Raw genomic sequence first — 20,643 nt, 5'->3', positions numbered from 1 at the left:
TATGAGATAAAGGTTCATTTCAAACTGGAATATCAGAAAAATCTCAAATTGTTTGTGTTTCAATTCACAAAATAAATAAATTATGCAAAAATATAAATTTCAAATTATAATGGTCTAAAACTAATCTAAATAATTCCAATGAAGGATTTTGAGCCTATAAATGTTACCTATAGATTCTACATGGTGTTTAGGACAGCTGGAACCATCCGTTACACGCACATTTTTTTTAACAGTTTTTCCTTCCACTCAACTTCCCAATACAACCCATTGACCTTCAGCGAATTATCCTCCATGTGTCAGTAAGCAGTATTCACAATGGTTGAGTAGGTCATAAAGGCTGGTAAAGAACATAAAAATATTCTTTATATAATATTATATAATTATATAATATTATATTATATTATATATATAAAATCATATTATATAATATAAATGTTGGGTTGTCATGAGCTGAAGTTGCAGTTAAGTTTAACCACAAACAATTGAAATGTATCACTGTGTGTATTGAAGCTTTCTGAATATATTCTACGTTATTAATATGCATTTAGGTTTCAAACCTACATCTGAGTGCAGTGGAAGCTGTTTCTAGCATGTAAATTAATCCTGAATACTGTACTCTGATCAGTGATTATTAACTTCAGTCTTTATGTTGAATGAATGTACTGTGCCAGTTTAATGCATATTAATTTAACTAGAACTAAAAGGTTGTGATCATATAAACTAAGTAATTTTTCTTAATGGTTCAGTGCTGAAAGTATTTGACCCAAAAGATTTTTTATTTCCACAGAAAACAAGGGATTCGTCTTTTTTCAGATCATAAAAAAAAGACACAGATGCCGTGAATAAATAAAAAAGCTGTTCTCTAATTATTTCCTTTAAAAAGTTAACTTTCCCTTAGTACATGAAGCTTTTAAAACTTTTTTACTCAGGTTGTGAAATGAAATTTTAATACAGATCTGAAATATTACACACGACAGAAAACAGCGCAAATGAAATCTATAAAGCAGGAAATACTTGTCCACTCCACTGAACCATAGAGGAATAAACCATGTTTACCATTTAAAGATGAATTGTATGCCATATTTAAAAAAAAAAAAAAGATTTTGTACAGTGTAATGGTGACGGCAATGAAGTTTATTCATTATATTAAAATAAGAAGTGGAAAGACGTGATGAGTGGTTCATGTTTTTTCTAAAACAATTGCAGTTTTTCATTTAATGTTCAACTGTAAATGCTTTATTACATACAAACACCACCGGCCTTGGACCAATATGGTATGTTGGATGCTTTACAATACAGACGGGTTTATAGGGTACAGGCTCTTGAGAGAAATGTAAGCTGAAAGAGATGGTTCAAGTGTTAAAAGGTATTCCCAAACATATACATGAGAGGAGAGAATCTCAATTGGTCTGGCATTGCCTACAAGAAATATTTTTCTCTAGATTTAATACGACCTAAATGTGATTAAATGGGCTGATAACTTTATGCAATGTTTGATCCACCTGATGTAAACTTTAGTATCATATTAGTAGGATCCCTTTTTGTGAGGCACAACCTTTGGCGTCCAGCTTAAGGTCTACTTAGAAGTGAAGGTTTTTGGTACAAAATGATTGCAGTGATATTGTTGTAGTGGGAATCCAACAGTACACCATCTACAGAAAGTCGAACTCCTGGAATGCTGCAATCATTCAGTCGGTGACCTCCAATCAACTGAGCCGTGAAATAAAACCTTTATATGTATTATAGTCATCTTGTTATAATTACAAGCAGCTCCAAACCTGAGTAGTCATGGTATAGCTTCTTCTTTAAACATACAAAAGAAACATATGTACATTTATCTCCATTTTTTTTGTAAACAGCAAGTTAAGTGCTCCTCTCTCTCATCCCTTTGATGATTGAAACATGCAAATCAAATGCAGTTTAAGTATAAAAAAGGAAACCAAGACCAGAAAGTAATTTTGGAGATGGAACTTTACACCTAAAAAATATTGCATCCATTAACAGTATCAAGTGGAATTCCAGAAAACAAACTAACTCATCTCCAGCTGGCCAGATAACTTCTTCCATATAATTACGCAATAGATTTAAATTACTAAAAAACAAAAACAAACAAACATGAAAATGAAGAAAGTGCACCTTTCATGCTTTTATAGAACTTGTAATACTTGTCCTCTCATATGGAGGTCTTACAACGTGAGGATGGAACCTTTCCCCACCCCACGCATCCACGTTTGCAAATTCTTCCACCCTTTTGAGGAGAAAATGAAAACTGAGCAGCAATTCGACACTAACAAACAAAGGACTGCACGTCGCAGCCCCGAGGTGCGACAGGAAGCATAATTATTCATCTTTCTTATCTCTCAGAAACAGAGAAGTCCAACAATAATTATTTGCAGCAACGCTTTCTGCCTCTCAGTAAAGGGTTTATATTCACAAAGTGTTATTTTCGTAGGGCACTTGACAAAGAGGTCAGCATAGTCTTCAAAGTCTCAGTGGTCGGTAGTTTGGTGCCAGTTCCATGTGCTGCAGAGTGTCGGACTCAGTGTCTCTGCTCTCCCACTTCATGTGGCGATTCGCCAGGAGGGAGGAACTGCTGAGAGGTCCGCAGCCCACCTGGGTATGACAGGAGGGGAGGAGGAGGAAGAGGAGAGACAAGAATAAGGAGGAAGACGAGGAGGGAAGGAGGGGAGGGAAGTTAGCCACAGAGCTGCGAGCCGGACGAGACACACTGCAGTACAGGAGAAGAGCGAGGAGGAGGAGGAGGAAAGGGGGAAGAAAAAGATGGAGTACCTGCAGCACTAGTGCCACTCTTGGAGATTTTGCTCACTTTGGAGCAGGAAGTCGAGGATGAGGGGTGGTGGTTGTGGCCGCCCTCGGCGTAGGCCCTCTTTCGTGATGACGACGTCAAAGTGGCGGACGTGGGATGACCGAGCGCCGTTCCTTCCATTGCCACCAGACCAGGAGGAACTCGTAGCAAACCCGGAGCCTCAGCGGCCCCTCGCCCATTGCCGCTGTGCTTGTGGGGGCGATGGAGGTTGTGCTCGGCGCTGCGATGCTTCTCCTTGCTCACCAGCGGGCTGGAATGTTTGCTCTTGCTGTTGTTGGCGGAAATGCCTTCATCTGATGAGCTGTGCCGCTCCGATGAAGAAACTTTGATCTTCATCTTGAACTCATCTTTGATTGGTTGTCCGCTCTTTTCTGGCAGAGCGTTGCTGCTGGACCCGGGGACAGGCAGACGAAGCTTGAGCAAGGCTTTGTCTCCGTGATGGCGTCTGTCTTGCCCTGAAGAAGCTGAGGAGGAAGGGATTTTCATTTTCAGAGGGGAAGCTGTCGTGCTGCCGCTCTGGGAGGCTTGATGAGGCTGTGCATGTTTTCTATGTTCTATGTGGGTAATGTTTGGTGGTGCATAGGTAGAAGAGGAAGTTAAGTCGCATTTTACATCACAGTCCATTAGTCCTCCATGGGGGTCTTGCCTACGCTTCTGGACAATATACTCTGCAGAATGTTTCTCTCTGTATTTATCCAGAGACAGTTTCAGAACTGGAGGCTGACCGGAAGGAAGGTAAGCAGGCTGAGGTGTTGAGTGATGCTTGCCTGCTGTTCCTTTCTCTTGCTTAACAAGGTTTAAATCAACTGTTTTTTCAGTCTTGTAAGGCGGAGGGTGCTGGAGCAAAGAGGAAGTGGAAGTCTGCAAAGACAGCATGGATTCATGGATGGGGATGCTGAGCGGTTCCTGTTTTATGCAGGTGGAGGGGTAATGGCTCTGGTTAACCTGAGGCCATTCACTGTGGCTGGCTGGGTTGTACGTGGCAGCCATGGCGTCCAGAGACAACGGGACCCCTCTGGAAACTCCAGGAAGTGCTGTATCGCCGTGGTCCTGGAGCAATGAAGGCCCAGAAAATGCATTATCCATCGACTGCATATTTTCACTTTTGGGCTTTTTTGCAGCTTGTGTCGCCTAGAGGGCAAAGATTTGCAAAGAAAATTAGTTTTAGGTTGTTTTTTTAAGACAACTGAGATGACACAATTATAAACTTGTACAAGAAGTTGGTTTTTTCACATGTTTACATTATAATCACAACTTCTGCTTTATTTTATTGAGATTCTATGCAACAGACCAAAAGAAAACATAGCATAATGATGAAATAGAAAGTATGATGCATGATTTAGATTTTTTTGTAAACACATCGATGCAATTATTTCCATCTACTTCCCAATTTGTTGGTCACATGAAACCTCAAAACTAGAGTAGCTTGTGTGTCAGTGAAATGGTTAAGAGATGTGAATTATTTTCCAAGGCAGTCTAATATAAAAAAATATAGTATTGTATATCTTACCCTCCAATTCCGTATTCTCTTCAGTCTGCTTGGAGTTTTCTCCAGAATCTGCAGAAACTCATGAGTCAGCTCTGAAAGTTTAAAGGATAAACATAAAACATTTTAGAATTCACATTAGTTTTGATTCCTTAATTTGCTTAAATAACTAACAGTAAATCTCAGATGTAGGTAATAGTATGACTTCACCATCAAGCAGCTCCAGAGTCACTGTGCTGTCCACGTACTTCCACCAATGTTTCCCATCAGTGGAAACCGGAATCTCCCAGTTGGACCACTTGCAGGCCAGATGTATGCATACACAGGCGATCACTGTGGGCTTGTACTGGAGGCAGAAGGTAGTGAGGTGCAAACTGCAGAACGGGTGAGGGGATATGAGGAAGTTCATCAGGCCACGGGAGGTCAAAATCCATCCAACATGTGGAGAAGAGAGGAAGAACACAAGAGGGAGCAGACAGATTTAATATACTGTTGGTGTGGGGTCAAAATGGCAGTGAAAGCAATTTAAGTGTTTTGATACAATAAAAAGACTTAAAAATCTAACTGTGGTTAATTTCCTACTAACCAAACCTGCTAAAAGTTAAAACACATTAATAATAAAAGTGATAATCGGCAAGGAGGTGGTTTGGTATAAATAGGAGACTTTTACCCACCCAATCACTCACTTGATACAGACGAGACAAACTTATGGCAAAAATTGTACTTGCAAATTATAATAATAAATAATGTTACTTGTATTACACGGCATCATATTTAAATAACGACCCTTTTTACTCTAATTTCAAATTCATAGTAAACAAGTCTACAAATGTATTAAACGTTTTCAAAGACAGAGCCACTTTCCTGGTGTTTTTTCTAAGTAGTAGACTTTTTTGCTCCTTGTCAAGAACACAGAAGACAATAAAACACAAAACATCAGCTACTAGTCAGAACCACAACATACAACTTCAAGAAAATCTTAGTCCTCCTAAATCTAACTTAGTACATGTTGAAAAAAGTGGAGCTAAATGGAGTCAGTGAGTCAAGCACATACATACAGCTCAGAGTCAGGATAGCAAATGATTGAGAAACTGCCACCAAAATATTGACATCAAAATGGTATCTAAATAATACCAACACTTTGTGTCTTTTTAGCAAGGTGAAGGCTAGTTAACATATTGGTGGTATACACTATTTGGAGATATAAAATATCGAGCGAGGATTTACTGTAAAGCCCATTGAATATAATGTGACCTTAACTGGTACATAAAAAAGGCAGAAAACACAACAAAAGTAAATAATTTCAATCCAGAAAGTGGCTGTTATGATCCAGCAGAAACACTTAACTCTGATCTTGCTCCCTGAATTTTAAAGTAGGGGGTAAAATAAGCACCTACTGTACAAACAGCTTAAATGCATAATGATTTCAGTAGAAATGTTTTTAATCAAATTCACAATATGGTTCTCTGAAAACATGCACATCCATGTAGATGGAGATAAACACAAAGTCTGAAATTTTGTGATTCTGGTAATATTTGTAATCTAGTTTGTTCTTTTACATGTTAGGACGAAATAAAAAATAATCTGAATCAGCATGAAAACAATTAACATACTTCAAGGTCATCTCCAAGTCATAGGCTATATCATGACCATTAGTGAGCAGCAGGTATAGATCAGTCTTCATGTAGATAATGTGAACACTGAACTGTTACTAAAGATCATTTTTAAGTGCCTTTTCACCACCTACTTTAAATCAACCTCTTAAGGACCCAGTTTTTGTAAATCAAATATCTAACAATGGAAATGAATTGACCAACCCCTGCTAGAGGTAAACCAATTACAGCTTTAAGGTCCTTAATGAGTCAGTACTTCCTGCTTTCTTGAATTTTAGGTTTGCAATATATAAATATTGCATAGCTAGGAAAAAAATGTGTTTAGTGGTACAGTTAAGGTTTAACAGTATTTTTTGGGCAATAATACAACAACATAACATGAAAAGAAAACTTTAAAAAGTCATCTGCAGTACTTACCGGAAGGACCTCTACGAGAAATGTTTACATCTGTGAAATCTTTAGCTGATATTCAGGCTACCAGAGTGTCTTTCGCTTAGAATTATGCACTTTTTCGCAACCGAACAAACATGTGGTTTTCAAGCGCACCACTATACTTCACATTTTGCATTCAACCCATCTGTGCCAACACGTGGTCCCTTGTACAATACACCGCACTGCGACTGGGGCCGGTAACGCTACAAGCCACCATATCCCGCTACCTCTGGGGAAGGGAGGGGAGCCGAGGGGGAGGGAGGCAAGCGTCCCAACAACCACCAGTGCAAGTAGGGCCCGTTGGACACTGAAAGGGTACCCTGCATTACAGGAAGCTATGGTGTGCAGTCAAAGTGCAACAAAGGAGGGGCAGGATAACAACCTGTTGGTAGCCATGAAATAGGAAGTCTGTGCCAGATCCTTGCTTGCTGTAGAAGGGAGACAAAAAGGAAACAGACAAAAACATAAAAGAAATATTAGTATTGTTGCAGACAAACATAATTTAACTTTATGTTTAGCATTCTTATTCTAATTTCCAGTGCACATATTGAGCCAAGATCCAGACTTGGGGAAGCAAATTATTGTTCTTTATTCTGTATTAACATATTGAATTTAATATTGCACATAAATTCCATTATTGTAGGACAATAAAGGATATTTCTAAATAGGTTTAACGGCCAAAGTTATATTTTTTGCTCGTTTATTTTATAAAAACTGGTCTCTAGTAAACGAGATGTTGGACCTCAATAAGACAACCTGTATAAATAAAGGTCAAATAAAAAAAAGTTGATCAGTAAACGGAATCATATATTGTTTTGTTGTAAGAAAATCATTGCAAGTTTCTGCAGTTTACATTGTGAATCCTAAGCTAGAAAATTTTAAACATTGTGAGAGTATTTCAGAACGTGATTGAGGAACATAAAGTTGTGTGAAAGATGTACAGCAAAGATTAAATACCAAGTTCTAAAATGACATAAATCAAGACCCAAAACGGTAAAAAGTAAAACAATTTTCTTTACCATCATTTTTAAAAACAAAGATTAACAATTTTTGATTTAACTGTTGTTGAATAAATAATGGCTATGTGGGCTGTACTTAAGGGCAGACTTAAATAATATCCTGGTAAAGGCCACATGCTTTTATATATATATATGTATATATATATATATATGTGCATAAAAAACAAATTTGAAAGAACTCAAAGGTTAAACTGTTTCAAAGCAATTAAGTCTCAGTCTTGGCCCAAAAGGCAATGGCAAACTTTCTGAGGAACAATATGTCACACAACAAACTCAGATGATTAAAAACCATTGTGGTCATTAAACCATTAAATCAGCAAGGTTTTCACCCTTACCCCCACCCACATCTGAGGTGGGGACAAACAAAAACAAAGAAGGAAGCCTCTACCTCGCACTAGCTGGGTACATTTCACCACATCAGTGTGTGGGTGATCAATAGTAATTTCAAAGCCTGGAACAAAATACATAACAGGTGAGATCAACACATACACAGTTGGGAGGTGACATGTCATTTAATGGCAGAAAAAAAATAGAAAAATGTTTTTCTATAAGCAGCCAACTTGGGTTTTCTTCTGCATAAAAAAATTTTTAATTAGTGGGAGAAAATCAATCCAAAGTGCCTCAACCAAATCCACAGTGAAGGACAAAATGTGTCAAAAGTAGCAGAAAAGAGTCCATACAGTTTTAGTCATATCATAAGATGTTTTAAGTCTTACAAAGAAATCTCTCAGCTCGACTTCCAGAAAATGACATATCACCTTTACACAATGCATTTACAATATGGCAATAATATGGTAACCACAGAGTAGATGATATAACATTGCAATCAAAAAGTCGATACACTGAAGAATAAATGATAATAATTAGACCCTTACTCGTTACCATTACCAAAGTTATAGAAAAAGCTCTCAAGTCATCCACTCCAGTCACCATTACTTACCCAGGGTCTGCAGCACAATGGATTCAAGTATCACCAGCTCTTGAGCTTGCTGGAGGTATGCCTGAAGTTTGATAGACAATCATTACAACACAATTGTAATGAGTCTATTAATTTATTTCCCTAACAAGTGATTTAAAATGGCCAAACAGCTCTAAGGCTCAGTTTAGTCATAAAGTGAGTGGTGGTAATCAGTGGGTGCTTGGTACACACCAACTGCAAGCCAGGGCAAGAAAAATAAGACCCCTTAAATATGGCAGCAGAAAGTGGCACAGCCATTTATACAAAGGTGAAACCATGACCACAGAGGAAAGACAGGGGGAGGGAGGAAAAAAACCCCAACTTTCAACCTTACAGTAACCCAAAGTACCAGCACTTACGTTACTTTTCGTGTCTAGAGGAGATTCCTGTGGATTTAAGCAAGCATGTGCTACTTTAATTACATGCTCAAGCTTCCGGGGTTGCTCTTCCACTTTTGCAGCCAAAAATAGGGTGGTTGGAGATATCATCTGCAAAAGACAGCAACACATAAGAATATAGAACATAATGTATACTCAACAAGCTGAAACAAGCTGACTGAACCATCGTAACTTGGAATACTTACATTTCTATGGAATTTGGTGAAAGAATGTTGCATATAAAATCTATGCATGTAAACAATTGCTGTGTTTATAGTCAGTTGAGAGCTGGAGGTTATGTCAAGGGAAGTTTGGTTTAATGTTTGGCTAAGCAAGCAAAGTAAAGAACGATGAACTAAATAATACATTACCAATATTAACCCTGGATTACAGAGGGGTCTGTTAATCAGCAAAGTCTATAAAAATGATACATATTTTCTCAAACCAAAGCATTTTTCACACTTCAAAACAGCAAAAACATTTAGTTAATATTTAAGTATATTTAAGTAACTGCTGATCCACCTCTACATAATATATCCAAGGTTAAGTGACACAACATTAAGTGAAGCATTTTAGTACGCTGACCATCTTCTGCACTAATGAAACCCTGACAGTCTACCTGTACATCAGTCGGAAACAAGAGACTGTGTGAGGCTTTTATTTTAAACGTGGAAGTGTTGGTAAGTGAAATATGACTTGTCAGACCAGTCTGTTGCAAAATTTGTAAAGGTTATAAACTAAAAACAAGAGTAATTTCTGCTCCTCTAACTGAAACAAATATAACGTATTTTTTTCAAAGAAACAGTAAACAGACATGTTTAAAACGTCACGAGTTTCTGGGAATAACCCAAATGAAATTACTATGGGATTCAAAACGGGAATTTTGATGGTAAAAAAAACCCGTAATGCACAAAAACCGTTTTACGATATTACGTAATCTGAACACGTGCGACAGGGCTGGACGGCAGTCTGAGAGAGGAGTCGATAAGACGAAGAGGAAAGTTTACAGCTGAGCCAAAGGTACAAAAAGTCCAATATCCTCGTTAGCTAAAGCAGTACTTTTAAAACACTCGGTAAATAATATACATTTAAGCCTCAAAAGCTGATAAACGCATATCACTGTTTTATTTTTAAATAGCTTACAACAAACACCGCATTTTAATTTCACCGTCTCCATCGACACCAGCCAAACCCGCCTAATGGCCTGACAGCTAGCATGTTAAACAAACGCAGATGAAATATCAAACAATAAGGCAGAGTTTCGACCTACAAGATTTTAAATATTATAAAATGCTACACTACAACGAGAACAAACATATTAAGCTAAAAAGTTCAGACTTTAACCGTTAAACCCATCCCTGTGTTACGGCCACTAATGGGCCCTACATAAACGGTTAGCCTCCGGTTTGCTCCAGAATAAACAAGTTTAAAGGATACACGTTGAGCCTTTGACCCATGTCCTGGATCAGATTCGCCGCTTGTTGTCGGTAGGAGAGCTCCCGGTCTGATTCTAGTCCACATCGGCGGGACGGGGTGTTTTCCAGCTGCTCCCGGGTGAAATACCATTTCGACGAAGAACCCCGGCATGCCGCCATTACTCTGGAACGTTCGCTTCGGCATCGAGAAAACGGATGTGACGTCGTGTCTGCCCGAGAACTAGGCGTGATTTGGTGCTTTGCTGCCTCCCACTGGCCAAAAGCTGATCAGTCGATGCGGTAAAGACAGTTACGCTAACAAAACAATCAATTAATATAGCTCAAATCTGGATTCCAGGCTCGACTCAATGCCGTTTATTAGGAGCTGTGGGGTATTGAAGTCAAAACTTAAGTTATGTAAAATATGTGGTATATGTATGTATGTTTATAGCTTTCTGCCTCTCCACACCTAACTAAACACAACTCTGCTTCCCTGATGAGATTTATGTAGTCTTAAAAAATATTTTGAGAAAACAATACAATGCTCACATGAAGCATAGGTTACACAAATCATAAACTCTGTGTCAAAGCATCTTCAATCAGTGTAGAATAATTCTGTCCAGTTTTGACCACACACACGCACACACACGCACACATGCACACACACACACAGACACAGACACACACACATGTTTGTGTTGCTATCTTTGTGGGGACTTTCCATTGACTTCCATTCATTTCTACAGCCTAAACCTTACCTTTACCCTTTTCCTAACCCTAACCATCACATACCTAACCCTAACCAAAACTCAATTCATACCTTAGCCTAAATCTGACCCCTGACCCAAAAACAGGGTTTCCCCTCGTGGGGACCAGGCTCCGGTCCCCACGAGGAGCGATTGGTCCCCACAACGTAGTATATGTCAGGAAAATCATCCCCACAAGGTATTACAAACAAACACACACACACACACACACACACACACATATATATATATATATATATATAGAGAGAGAGAGAGAGAGAGAGAGAGAGAGAGAGAGAGAAATAGATAGATAGATCTTTTACTGCTTTGAGTCCAATAAAGCAGTAAAAATATTTATTTTTGTTCCTTTGGTTCACTTTCACAAATACAATAAGAAATTGGTGCTTTTCATAGATCATTTTAAAAAATCTGTGCTCCCAACAGCTATAAATCAAGTTTTTAATAATTTTAAAGTACTCTCTGGTCCATTCTAACATCTGCTTCCCAACAATAAAAAACAGATATGAAATTGCAAACAGCTTCTTCAAACTTATGCTTCCTGCTACAAAAGATACAAAATAAACTGCATTGGAAGAAAAACAGTAGAATCTGTGGAATCTTATCCAAAATAAGTTTCATTTTGCAGAACCACACTGTTTATGACAAAAAAGTTTAAGACTTTTTTTTTAAGTTTAACTTTTACAAAACTTTTGAAAATTGCTAAAAATCCCACGTTATTATTTCTATATTTAAAAACATTAGTTGATTCAGCATTTTTAGTCAATCTTGTCAGTTGGCTCTGGAACCACAGGCTGCAAACTCTTGTACTACACAAACTGTTCTCGTTTTAGTCCCAAAAATTCCAGTGCATTTCCAGCAAGCAACTTGTCCTGCAAGAAAAAAAGAAAGAAATCAATCTACAGACTATATGAAAATGGTATTTTCATTTCTTTACCTAACACTCATTTACATCTTCCTTCTTATATTTGAAATATTTAGGAACTTCCTTTGAGTATTCTTTGTAAGAAGCATTTTAATACCTTCAGTTTTCCATCAAACTCATCCATTGACTCAATGAGTGACCCGGGTTCCAGCTCGCCAAGTGGGAATGGATAATCTGTTCCCAGCATTACTTTATCCTGGAAAACCAGTACAATCAGGTTAGATAGGAAATAATTCATGGGTTTCATTGAGAATAGTTGGGGATTGACTTCTAAAGGGTCTGTGAGACATAAAAACTGTGATTTTTGACATTAACCTGCATGTAGAAAATTCTAAAAAAGCTATTGATTGAAATTATGGATCCAGACAATGACTGTGATGAAGTGTAGTCATATGGTTGAACTAAATTATTTTAAATCCCGATCATCACCTGTTTGATCTCCTACCCTCTGGTAGATGTTTCAGATATAATGGATTAAAAACTTCACAGTTTCATCCTCACTGCAATAAGTTTCCTTAACAAACATTAATTTGTTCCTAACATATATGATATGAATGTGTGCCTGGTAGTCATTTTAGATTTAGTTTAGTACATAACAGTGTGTGTAATTTTGTATCTAGTAGTGTGTGTGGTGTAGTTTTTACTGATTGCACCTCATGGGAAAGATATTCTTAATGTCACTGTTTCTCTGTCCTTTGTCAAAAAAAAAGTAATTTATTCATGTGGTCTAACAAAAATATAAAGCTGTGTGTCATCAACATGGACATGGAGACGTAACACTGTCACTGAAGTCAGGAAAGCTTGGTGATTTTTTCTTTTATTGAAAGGAGTCGGAGTAAGGAGCCCTGAGGGACCCCAAATCTGATGTTTGTCTGCTCACATTCATAAATGCTGAAACATACTTGGCATGACAAGTATGATTTAAACCAAATTACTACATTTTTGATAGAATCTCACCCACTTTTTCAATCTAGCAATCAAAATGTTATGTTACATTGGAGATGCAATAACACAAAGAAAAAATATTTAGCTCTTCTCCCCTATTACTGGTCTTAAATATCTGGATAGCTCAGTGCCAGGTGGAAAAACCCAAACACATTGAATCAGGTTCAAAATTAAACTGACTTCACTTCAATAACTAATAAAGTGTTATTTTTACACTACACACTCAAAATCGATAATTTTACTTTCATGTTAATGGTAAAAAAAACAACAACACATCTATATGTTAATGAAATGAGAAGTTCAAACTTACTTTTCCAATAACATCAACAAGCAGCTTCAGGGAGATTGGATCATGAACCAATGAGTCAGTGTAGAAAGAGCCCAGGTATTTACGTGGACTGATTGTGTTGTCAACTGCACACAGGTCAGGACGAACTTTGTGGCCGTGTTCGATTCTGCCAACAGTGAACGGAAAAGAGCCCCCTGTGGGCAAATAAACAAACACATCAAGGTCAAACAAAAGAACAGAGAGGCTCCTTTGATGCCACACTAAGCACAGAGGAAACACTTAAAATATGATACTTCACCGTCTTATTCAGAGGTGATATTAATCTTATAAATAAAAGAAAAATACAAGCTATCTGGTGTTGTACCTCCATGTGCAAAGCAGACTTTCAGCTTTGGAAACTTCTCAAAGATACCTCCAAATATCATTGAGCAAATAGCCATGGTTGTCTCGGTTGGCATGCCTTTCAGGCAGAGGAGAGCAATTAAAATAATTTAAAAAAACATACTGAACATAACTTAAAAAGGGTTTTAAATTCAGTGGAACATTGATCAGGTTGTGTCAAACATACTGCTGAAACCCACTGTTTAGAAATGCAGTGATAATGATTTGCAATGTTTTATCATTTACTAAAGTTGTATTGGGTTGTTTCACATTGTTGACCAAACAAAGTTTCCTGTTTCTGCTCAATCTCCTCACCCACCAGCCAGGGCAGCCAATACTTAGCCATCCTCCCATCTGTCTGCATGTCCCATGGGTGGACAAAAATGGAGCAGCCCAGCTCCTCTGCAGCCTGCATGCAAGACACATACTGGGAAATCAGTAACGATGCTGCAAAAAAGACGCAGTGAACGTGGAAATAATATTATTTTCTGAGAGTGTTTTGGTTTTATGTCTCACAGCATAGAAGGGAATGAGGTTCGAAGAGTTCAGGTCCCAGTTGTTGATGTGGGATCCGATCTGCACTCCGGGGAAGCCGAGCTCCTTCACGCAGCGCCTCATTTCCAGCACCGCCAGGTCAGGGGCTTGCATGGGCAGCGTACCCAGCCCCACAAACCTCTTAGGGTGACTGTGCACCGTCTGGGCCAAATCGTTGTTTAAAAGGACACAGAGGTCCAATGTGTCATGAGGTTTGGCCTACAGTTAAAAAAAAAATCTCAATAAAACTGGGAGAAAGTGAAATCAGACAAGTTTGCAGTGACTTGCAAAAATATTCACACCCCTCGAAAACATTGTAAAAGAAGTGTTGACTTTCGGCAAAAGAATTAAAATTATAACTCCCCCCAAATTACACCATGTATTATTTTTCTTCTACTTTATAATAATGCACTATTTTGTGTTGACTAATAACAAATAATTCAAGATTGTGATTGAATGAATACTTTTTCAGAAAGTGCTTAATGTGAAAGTGCTGTACAATCTGCTCCGGTTCTCTTACAAATATGGGAAGGAAATGTTCTACCTTTTAAAATAAATTCACACAAAAACAGTGAGAACTGACCCAATAACTGAACATCACAGGAACCGTCGACAGGGCCTGAACGGTAACACCTGCGGATCATAAACAGGAACATGATGGTCAGGAAAGATCGGGATGGAACAGAAACAAGTGCCGGGTCATTGATCCCCGTGAACACACCGTACTTGTCCATGTCTTTGATGCGAGCATTCGCATCCCAACAGTTTTCCTGAATCACTCGGAACAACTTTCCATCCTTCATCATGTTTGCTTCGCCCTGAAACGCAGCGTTAACATCAACTACAACTTGTTGTGTGCATTTATGGTGGAGTATAACATGTAGTGATGTAGTGCAGAGTTTTATGTTTTTGCATAGAGGTTTAGGATTTAACATCATTTTTAAGTATGACCACACGATGGCAGCAGTGAGTTCATTCTTGAAACGCTCTCTCTCTCTGGGTGAATCTGCACCCAAAGATCTCTAGTCCTCTTACATCTTTAAACACAAAAACAAACGTGCATCACTGTTATTTTTGGTATTTTAAACAGTTAAAAATAAATATAGTGACTTTCTGGTTAATAAAGTTTAACTTCCAGTTCATACCGCAGCTTTCAGTGTTCTCAGTTGTGCTCAAAGTGAATCATTCAGTGATGCAGTGGCATCATGCTGTGTGCTGGCCAGCATGAGGGGTGGCTATGGTGGGGAGCTGCCAGTATGATCCTGCTGCGTTCTCAGCAAAGTAAGCATTTGAGACCTGTCCCTGTGCCCTTGTTTTATCTGTCTGCACATAAAAATTAGTGACTCACCTTGCAGTGATGGTGCAGCTGAACAAACCCATCATAACCATATCTCTGCAAGACATAAACACATACGATTACTGATAGTCATACAGTTGGAAAACACTTTAATACACACAGGCTTTTTCGGGACACAATGACTGTAACTGCCTGAAACAAAAATAAAAAAATAAATGAATTGGGTCTGAATAAAATGTATTCTGAATCTTCTCTAATCCAAATTAGTTTTAAAAAAATGACATACGGGATTGTATATTGTATGGTTTCATACAAAGCATGTGATAGAAGTGCAATGTCCAAAACAAAATTTGATAAAATATTATTTGGATTCTGTGTGCCTGTTTGTATAACCTTATCCCTGTGTGGATTGTGCTTCCAATTCTTGCTTTTAAAGAGGACTGAAACAGAAAATACATCTCAAATACATTTTTAAAACACCCAAGTCATCGTGGCATTCATGCCCACTCTACTGTATGCTGTGCAATTGACAATCTAAGTTATCTTGACAAAAGATCAGTGTGTGAACAGGTTTAGTATGACTTGCACAGCTCCTCTGAAAGCCCTTATCGTTTGTCCCATCTGTGGAGGTTCAGCAGTAGTCCTGCATCTGCTCCACCTTCTCAAAATAACTGCAAGTGAATGCCATCTGAGGCTGTTGATGCTTCTTACATACAAATGAAAGTGCAAGTGATCCATGTGAGCAGTGCAGCCAGTAAAGCTTCATTTGACATCAGTGCAGATCAGCTGTGTACTTTTCTGAAGCCTCATCGGGAATGCAGCTCCTCACAATCCAACATGTGAATATTCCCTTCTGTGTATAATAAATCTCTCCCTGTGCAGTTTAAAATAACACTAAGTACAGCCTTATGCTTATGTAAAGTAACATTTAAATGCATATTTATCATTTTACAAATTTATTATTTTTTTATTTATTTAAAACCTATTACATTTACTACATAGCTGATTTTTATACCAATTTTACAATTATTCTGTGCTTTTCTTAAGGTTCTCTGTATAATTTTAAAGTAATTTATGCTACTGTTGGCATTGGTAGGTGGAGTTCATTTAACACTAAGCATTTAAAAGAATAGTAAGAAAGAAGGGTGAAAGAAAGAACAATAAAGATTACTGTAGACGTTTTAGACAAAGCTGCAGACCACGCTCTGTGGCCTGCACTTGTTGTAGCAAATCATTAGCAGAGGCCGGCAGACAGCGTAACAAAGACGTGAGAGCTGGAACAGATAAACCAAGGCCAGCGCTTATTGATTAAAGTTTAACCATCCACAGAGAGCACAGATTTATGGTGTGAGTTGTTAATCTCCTTGTAAAATGTCAGTGGGAAAACAAGATCAATTTCGTGTTCCTGCCACTTAATTTGACCTAACAGAAGTGATACAGATACAGAAGCATATACACTAAATGGGATTTGAAATGCCCAGCATGAGATTTCTGTAGCATATTTTGTGGATTTACTCATGTTGAGGCTTCAAGCTGTAAAACACTCCCTTGTGAGGTCATATGTCAGAGCACCTACCTGCTTTAAGTCGGGCCATTCCTTTGGTAAAATGTGATTATGAATATCAACCTTCATCCTTAAGTCTACTTCCAACACAAGCTACCTTTCAAAAACGGTGCTAATGCTCACTTCCTGCTCTCAGCTGGAAATCGATGACTGGCAGGTGAATGACTGCTGGAGCAGGCTGGTCATTCATTACCCAGTCCCAATCTACTTAAAGTCGAAGCATTTGTATGACTGAACTGTAGTTTGGGATGTATGATCATAAATTTATATCTTTACTACTACTAATAAACCTAAAAACATTGTTTGCATTGCAGCAACAAATTAATTTCAGTGTTGTAAAGGGAGCATTTATTTTTCTGTGGGGATTAATTTGTGTATTGGAATACGTCTTAATGTTTACATCCCGAAATATTTACTTGCTTTAGATTAAATAAACAAATAGAAAGAAACAAATAGAAGGGAAAAAAAAGACTAACCAAATTTCTAAATTTAATTGACAGGTTTGTAAACACAATAAAATATTTAAAATGAAAGAAAAAAAAAGTATTATTACCCCCAGAAAATGTGAAATATCTACATGCACACTCTTTTCTATTTTGTTCAATTTTTATTTAGAAAACAACGAGTTACATATATCGGAACATGAAAGAACAACATTTATTGGGACATAAAGTCTTTGAAATGTGTCTGGTTCTTCTGATGCGATGCTGTTTTTATAGTACTGGTGAGAAAGTCACAGTATTCTGTTACACCATGACCAGGTAGATTACTTTTACATGATGTCATAGTCAAATGTTTTATTTACTTCCTTTGCCATTTATGCCACTGACCAACTATTATTAAAAACTATGACTGAGATTCTAGTGAGATTTTGTTGTGAACATTCAATACAATTATTCTATTTTTAAAAAAACAAGAAAAGTGCTAATAATTTGTTACTGTATACTGTATATATATATATATTTAAAATCATTAGTTAGCTCTCTAACTAACTAATGATTAGTTAGTTAATAACTTAACTAATCATTAAGGTCTAAAGAGCCATTTTCCGATCTATTCTATTTCATTTAAGTCTGTTCTTGTTACACAAGTCTATGTATTTTCATGCTTATTCATGGAAAATTGTCCCCATTTAACAAGATTAATAACCAGTAATATTGTTAAAAGACGACTAAACAAAGCCTTGTCACTGATAAATGTGTTATTTAACACTTCACACGGCTGCTTACTGACGCAGGAGTAGTTGATTGCAACTCACATGCTGTTCAGCCACTTAGTGGTTTTTTCATGTGCCTGATGCCACCATCTCATTAGTGATGGCTATAAACTTCAAGAAACCAGAGGCAATGGATGCAAAACAATCCTCACTTTATTTTGGGGGGAACGGTTTTCTGTCCTCTCACAAAGGAGCTCATTAGAAGTTTTAAAATAAACTTTCCAAGGATAGAGAACGGAATGAGACAGGGACATGGTGTATCTGCTGTTCTGCATCATCATTCAATGGCTTCTTATGGGATCACGGTTCACATTTGGTCCATGCTTTGTGAAATGTGGTCTTTCGCTGATTTGTAGATAAACAACATGCAGGAATGACTACTAGGATTCTCTTTGAAAGCCTGTCTACTTATCTAAGATGTGTGGATATTTTAAAAGGAATGGAAGTATATAAAAATATAAAAGAAAGAAGCCAAATAAGAACAGCTCATATAAAACAACTTAAAAGTGCTAAAATTATACTCTAATCTATGTGAAACCAAATAGAGGTGTGGTCAGGGGTTTAAAGATGTCTCAGAATAATTTTAAATCAGTTCATTGTGCTGTACAATGATTCTTCAAATGTTTTAAGTTGGATATCCTTCTTGAGACAACCCCTGTTGTTGCCCTAAGAAAGGAATGTGATTCATATAAAAAAAAAGTGTGGGAGGTCCTAAGAAATTTCTTCTGGTGTAAACGGAGAAATTTCTTTTCTTTCCATTGTTTCCACATGTTTGCAATCAGCTTTGCTTTCTTCCCAGAACTTTATATAATCAACTGGCTTAGATTGCACTGTATTAGGATTAAACTGTACTCTATGTGACTGAATCACAATTATCATTATAAATGGAACTGATTCAAACAGGAATTTTGATTGAGATTGAATGTGGTTAGCAAATTCTGTTAAAAGCCAAAGTTTTTATTGGCATGAATCAGATTTAAATCTCACGTAGCACAAATTTAAAATGTTCTCTCTTTTTTTTAACTGGATTTTGATGGGTTTTCTTTGCCAGTTCTTTTTGTTATTATTGTTGTGAAATCACTAAAATGTTACTTAGTTGAAACTGCTGCTGGCATTAGCTCATTTAGAGAACTTGATTAATTTGCAAATGAAAATGAAATTGCCAAAAAATAAAACCATCCAATCCTTCATCATGTGCAAATGTTCAAACTTGTTTTGTCCTTTTATGAATCTCATTTTGTGGTATAAATAGTTTTTTCTGCTTAGCAACAAAAACATTTCAGCACTTATTTTATGAAACGTTCAAGAAAATCATGACTATCCTGAATTAAATGAAATTTCTTTCCTAATCTGAAAAATTAAAACCAATTTTAGAGAAACCAAAGTTTGGTAGTCGTAAACACTTTGGCATGATCAGGCTTAACACTTGGACAGTATTCTTATCAGAAATAATGTATTACACTTGTTTTTTTCCTACAGAAGCACCTGGCTGTGTGTTGGAATACATCCAGTCTCGGAGATTCAACCCTCTTGTTTTGACTTGAGGTGATGTTGATTCTTCTGGAAGTGCCACCATTTTTCTTATCAGCTGGAACAGTATATTCTTAGAAGCATTACAATTTAAACCTGAAAAGATAATGGTTCAATATGTTGTTAGAAACCCCAAAATTAAATACATGTATGCCTCTGATAAAAGAAAACAAATTCCTGACAGAGACTGTTTGTTGGTTTTTGTCAAAGCAAAGTTCCTGCAGAGGCTGAGGCACATTTACATTAACAACACCTTAGGAAATAATATCACAGTTATACAATATCACTTCCTGAAAACAGTCCATGAATTTGCCACATTAATGTTGTGAAAAATTATAAGTGCCAACTTTACTTCAGTAGATTACAAGTTTGGTAAAGATAATATTTATTTCTAGTTTAATCTCAGTTTGATTTGGACAATTCTATTTTTGTGTAAAGATTTTGCATTATTATTTAACACTATCAGTTTACAAAATTCTGAGAAGAAGTTATGTTTATTTAAACCATATCATGTTATTACTCAGTAGTCCAACTGGATTCATATCTCTTTGCAAGCTGTAAGTGAGAGCAACAGAAGATGTTCATATGATTCTGAATGCAAAAACTAACTTTGCTTGAAAAGGATTTTGCAGACAATAAAAATCACAGTTTAATTCCATTAAAATAATTGGAACTCAAGATTTTAATGTCAATGATGGTTTCTAATGTAGTTGTTACATAGGTGTATTGGGTAATTGTAAAAAATAAATAAATAAATAAATAAATAGGCTTTGCTTTACAAACAATAGCTGCAGGTAGCCATGTTGTGCATTCTTGTGAATCTTTGGTACCACAAGTTTTCCTTCCACTAAATTGGTCATAAGTACAGCAGCTTTTTTTCTCTTTAGCAATGATGTGATTCTGTTACTGTGTTACATTTCAGTATTAAAAAAACATCCAAATTATTATGTAATTAATTTAAATAATAAGACTTTAGTTCGTGAACTAAAAAAAAAATAAGTTTTTGATTAAATTTTGCACATGTTTTTGCATTCTACCCAGATAAGGAGTTGTTTATGAGGCACAAACACC

The 20,643-nt window shown here is 37.0% G+C and overlaps 2 protein-coding genes across 3 annotated transcripts; both read right to left on the bottom strand.

The window, feature by feature from the left end:
* Nucleotides 1-757: 757 nt before the first annotated feature.
* ccnt2a (cyclin T2a) lies at nucleotides 758-10,350 on the bottom strand. 2 transcript variants are annotated; one of them, XM_014967028.2, is made up of 10 exons: nucleotides 10,150-10,350; nucleotides 8,919-9,000; nucleotides 8,695-8,823; nucleotides 8,318-8,378; nucleotides 7,766-7,828; nucleotides 6,741-6,786; nucleotides 4,524-4,687; nucleotides 4,338-4,408; nucleotides 2,791-3,958; nucleotides 758-2,613 (listed from the first exon to the last, which is right to left on the bottom strand). In XM_014967028.2, the coding sequence occupies exons 1-10, from the start codon at nucleotides 10,305-10,307 to the stop codon at nucleotides 2,540-2,542; spliced, it is 2,016 nt and encodes a 671-aa protein (XP_014822514.2). In that variant the 5' UTR covers nucleotides 10,308-10,350; the 3' UTR covers nucleotides 758-2,539. The 2 variants fall into 2 exon arrangements, with proteins under 2 accessions (XP_014822514.2, XP_014822513.2); XM_014967027.2 differs by having other exon boundaries at nucleotides 758-3,958.
* Nucleotides 10,351-11,176: 826 nt separating this feature from the next.
* Nucleotides 11,177-17,661, bottom strand: acmsd (aminocarboxymuconate semialdehyde decarboxylase). Its single transcript, XM_014967029.2, has 10 exons — nucleotides 16,839-17,661; nucleotides 15,314-15,358; nucleotides 14,687-14,783; nucleotides 14,549-14,598; nucleotides 13,948-14,184; nucleotides 13,747-13,840; nucleotides 13,415-13,510; nucleotides 13,072-13,244; nucleotides 11,914-12,012; nucleotides 11,177-11,763 (listed from the first exon to the last, which is right to left on the bottom strand). The coding sequence occupies exons 1-10, from the start codon at nucleotides 16,893-16,895 to the stop codon at nucleotides 11,701-11,703; spliced, it is 1,011 nt and encodes a 336-aa protein (XP_014822515.2). The 5' UTR covers nucleotides 16,896-17,661; the 3' UTR covers nucleotides 11,177-11,700.
* Between the last annotated feature and the right edge of the window lie 2,982 nt (nucleotides 17,662-20,643).

This window comes from Poecilia mexicana, unplaced genomic scaffold, assembly GCF_051168715.1.
Source record: "Poecilia mexicana isolate PSO_F unplaced genomic scaffold, ASM5116871v1 scaffold_2, whole genome shotgun sequence".
NCBI lineage: Eukaryota > Metazoa > Chordata > Actinopteri > Cyprinodontiformes > Poeciliidae > Poecilia > Poecilia mexicana.
The sequence above is the reverse complement of the archived record's forward strand: the minus strand, read 5'-3'. Positions and strand labels throughout refer to the sequence as shown.

Excerpts from the sequence above, each read along its gene's own strand:
- ccnt2a (XM_014967027.2), bottom strand. The coding sequence starts at position 10,307 with ATGGCGGCATGCCGGGGTTCTTCGTCGAAATGGTATTTCACCCGGGAG. Across the intron at positions 7,829-8,317 it reads CATTGTGCTGCAGACCCTGG|GCTTTGAAATTACTATTGAT; the intron begins GTAAGTAATGGT and ends ATTTTGTTCCAG. Across the intron at positions 4,688-6,740 it reads TATTTCATGGCTACCAACAG|TTTGCACCTCACTACCTTCT; the intron begins GTTGTTATCCTG and ends CCCGTTCTGCAG.
- acmsd (XM_014967029.2), bottom strand. The coding sequence starts at position 16,895 with ATGAAGGTTGATATTCATAATCACATTTTACCAAAGGAATGGCCCGAC. Across the intron at positions 14,784-15,313 it reads AGCTGCACCATCACTGCAAG|GGCGAAGCAAACATGATGAA; the intron begins GTGAGTCACTAA and ends GCTGCGTTTCAG. Across the intron at positions 14,185-14,548 it reads CTGTGATGTTCAGTTATTGG|GCCAAACCTCATGACACATT; the intron begins GTCAGTTCTCAC and ends TTTTAACTGTAG.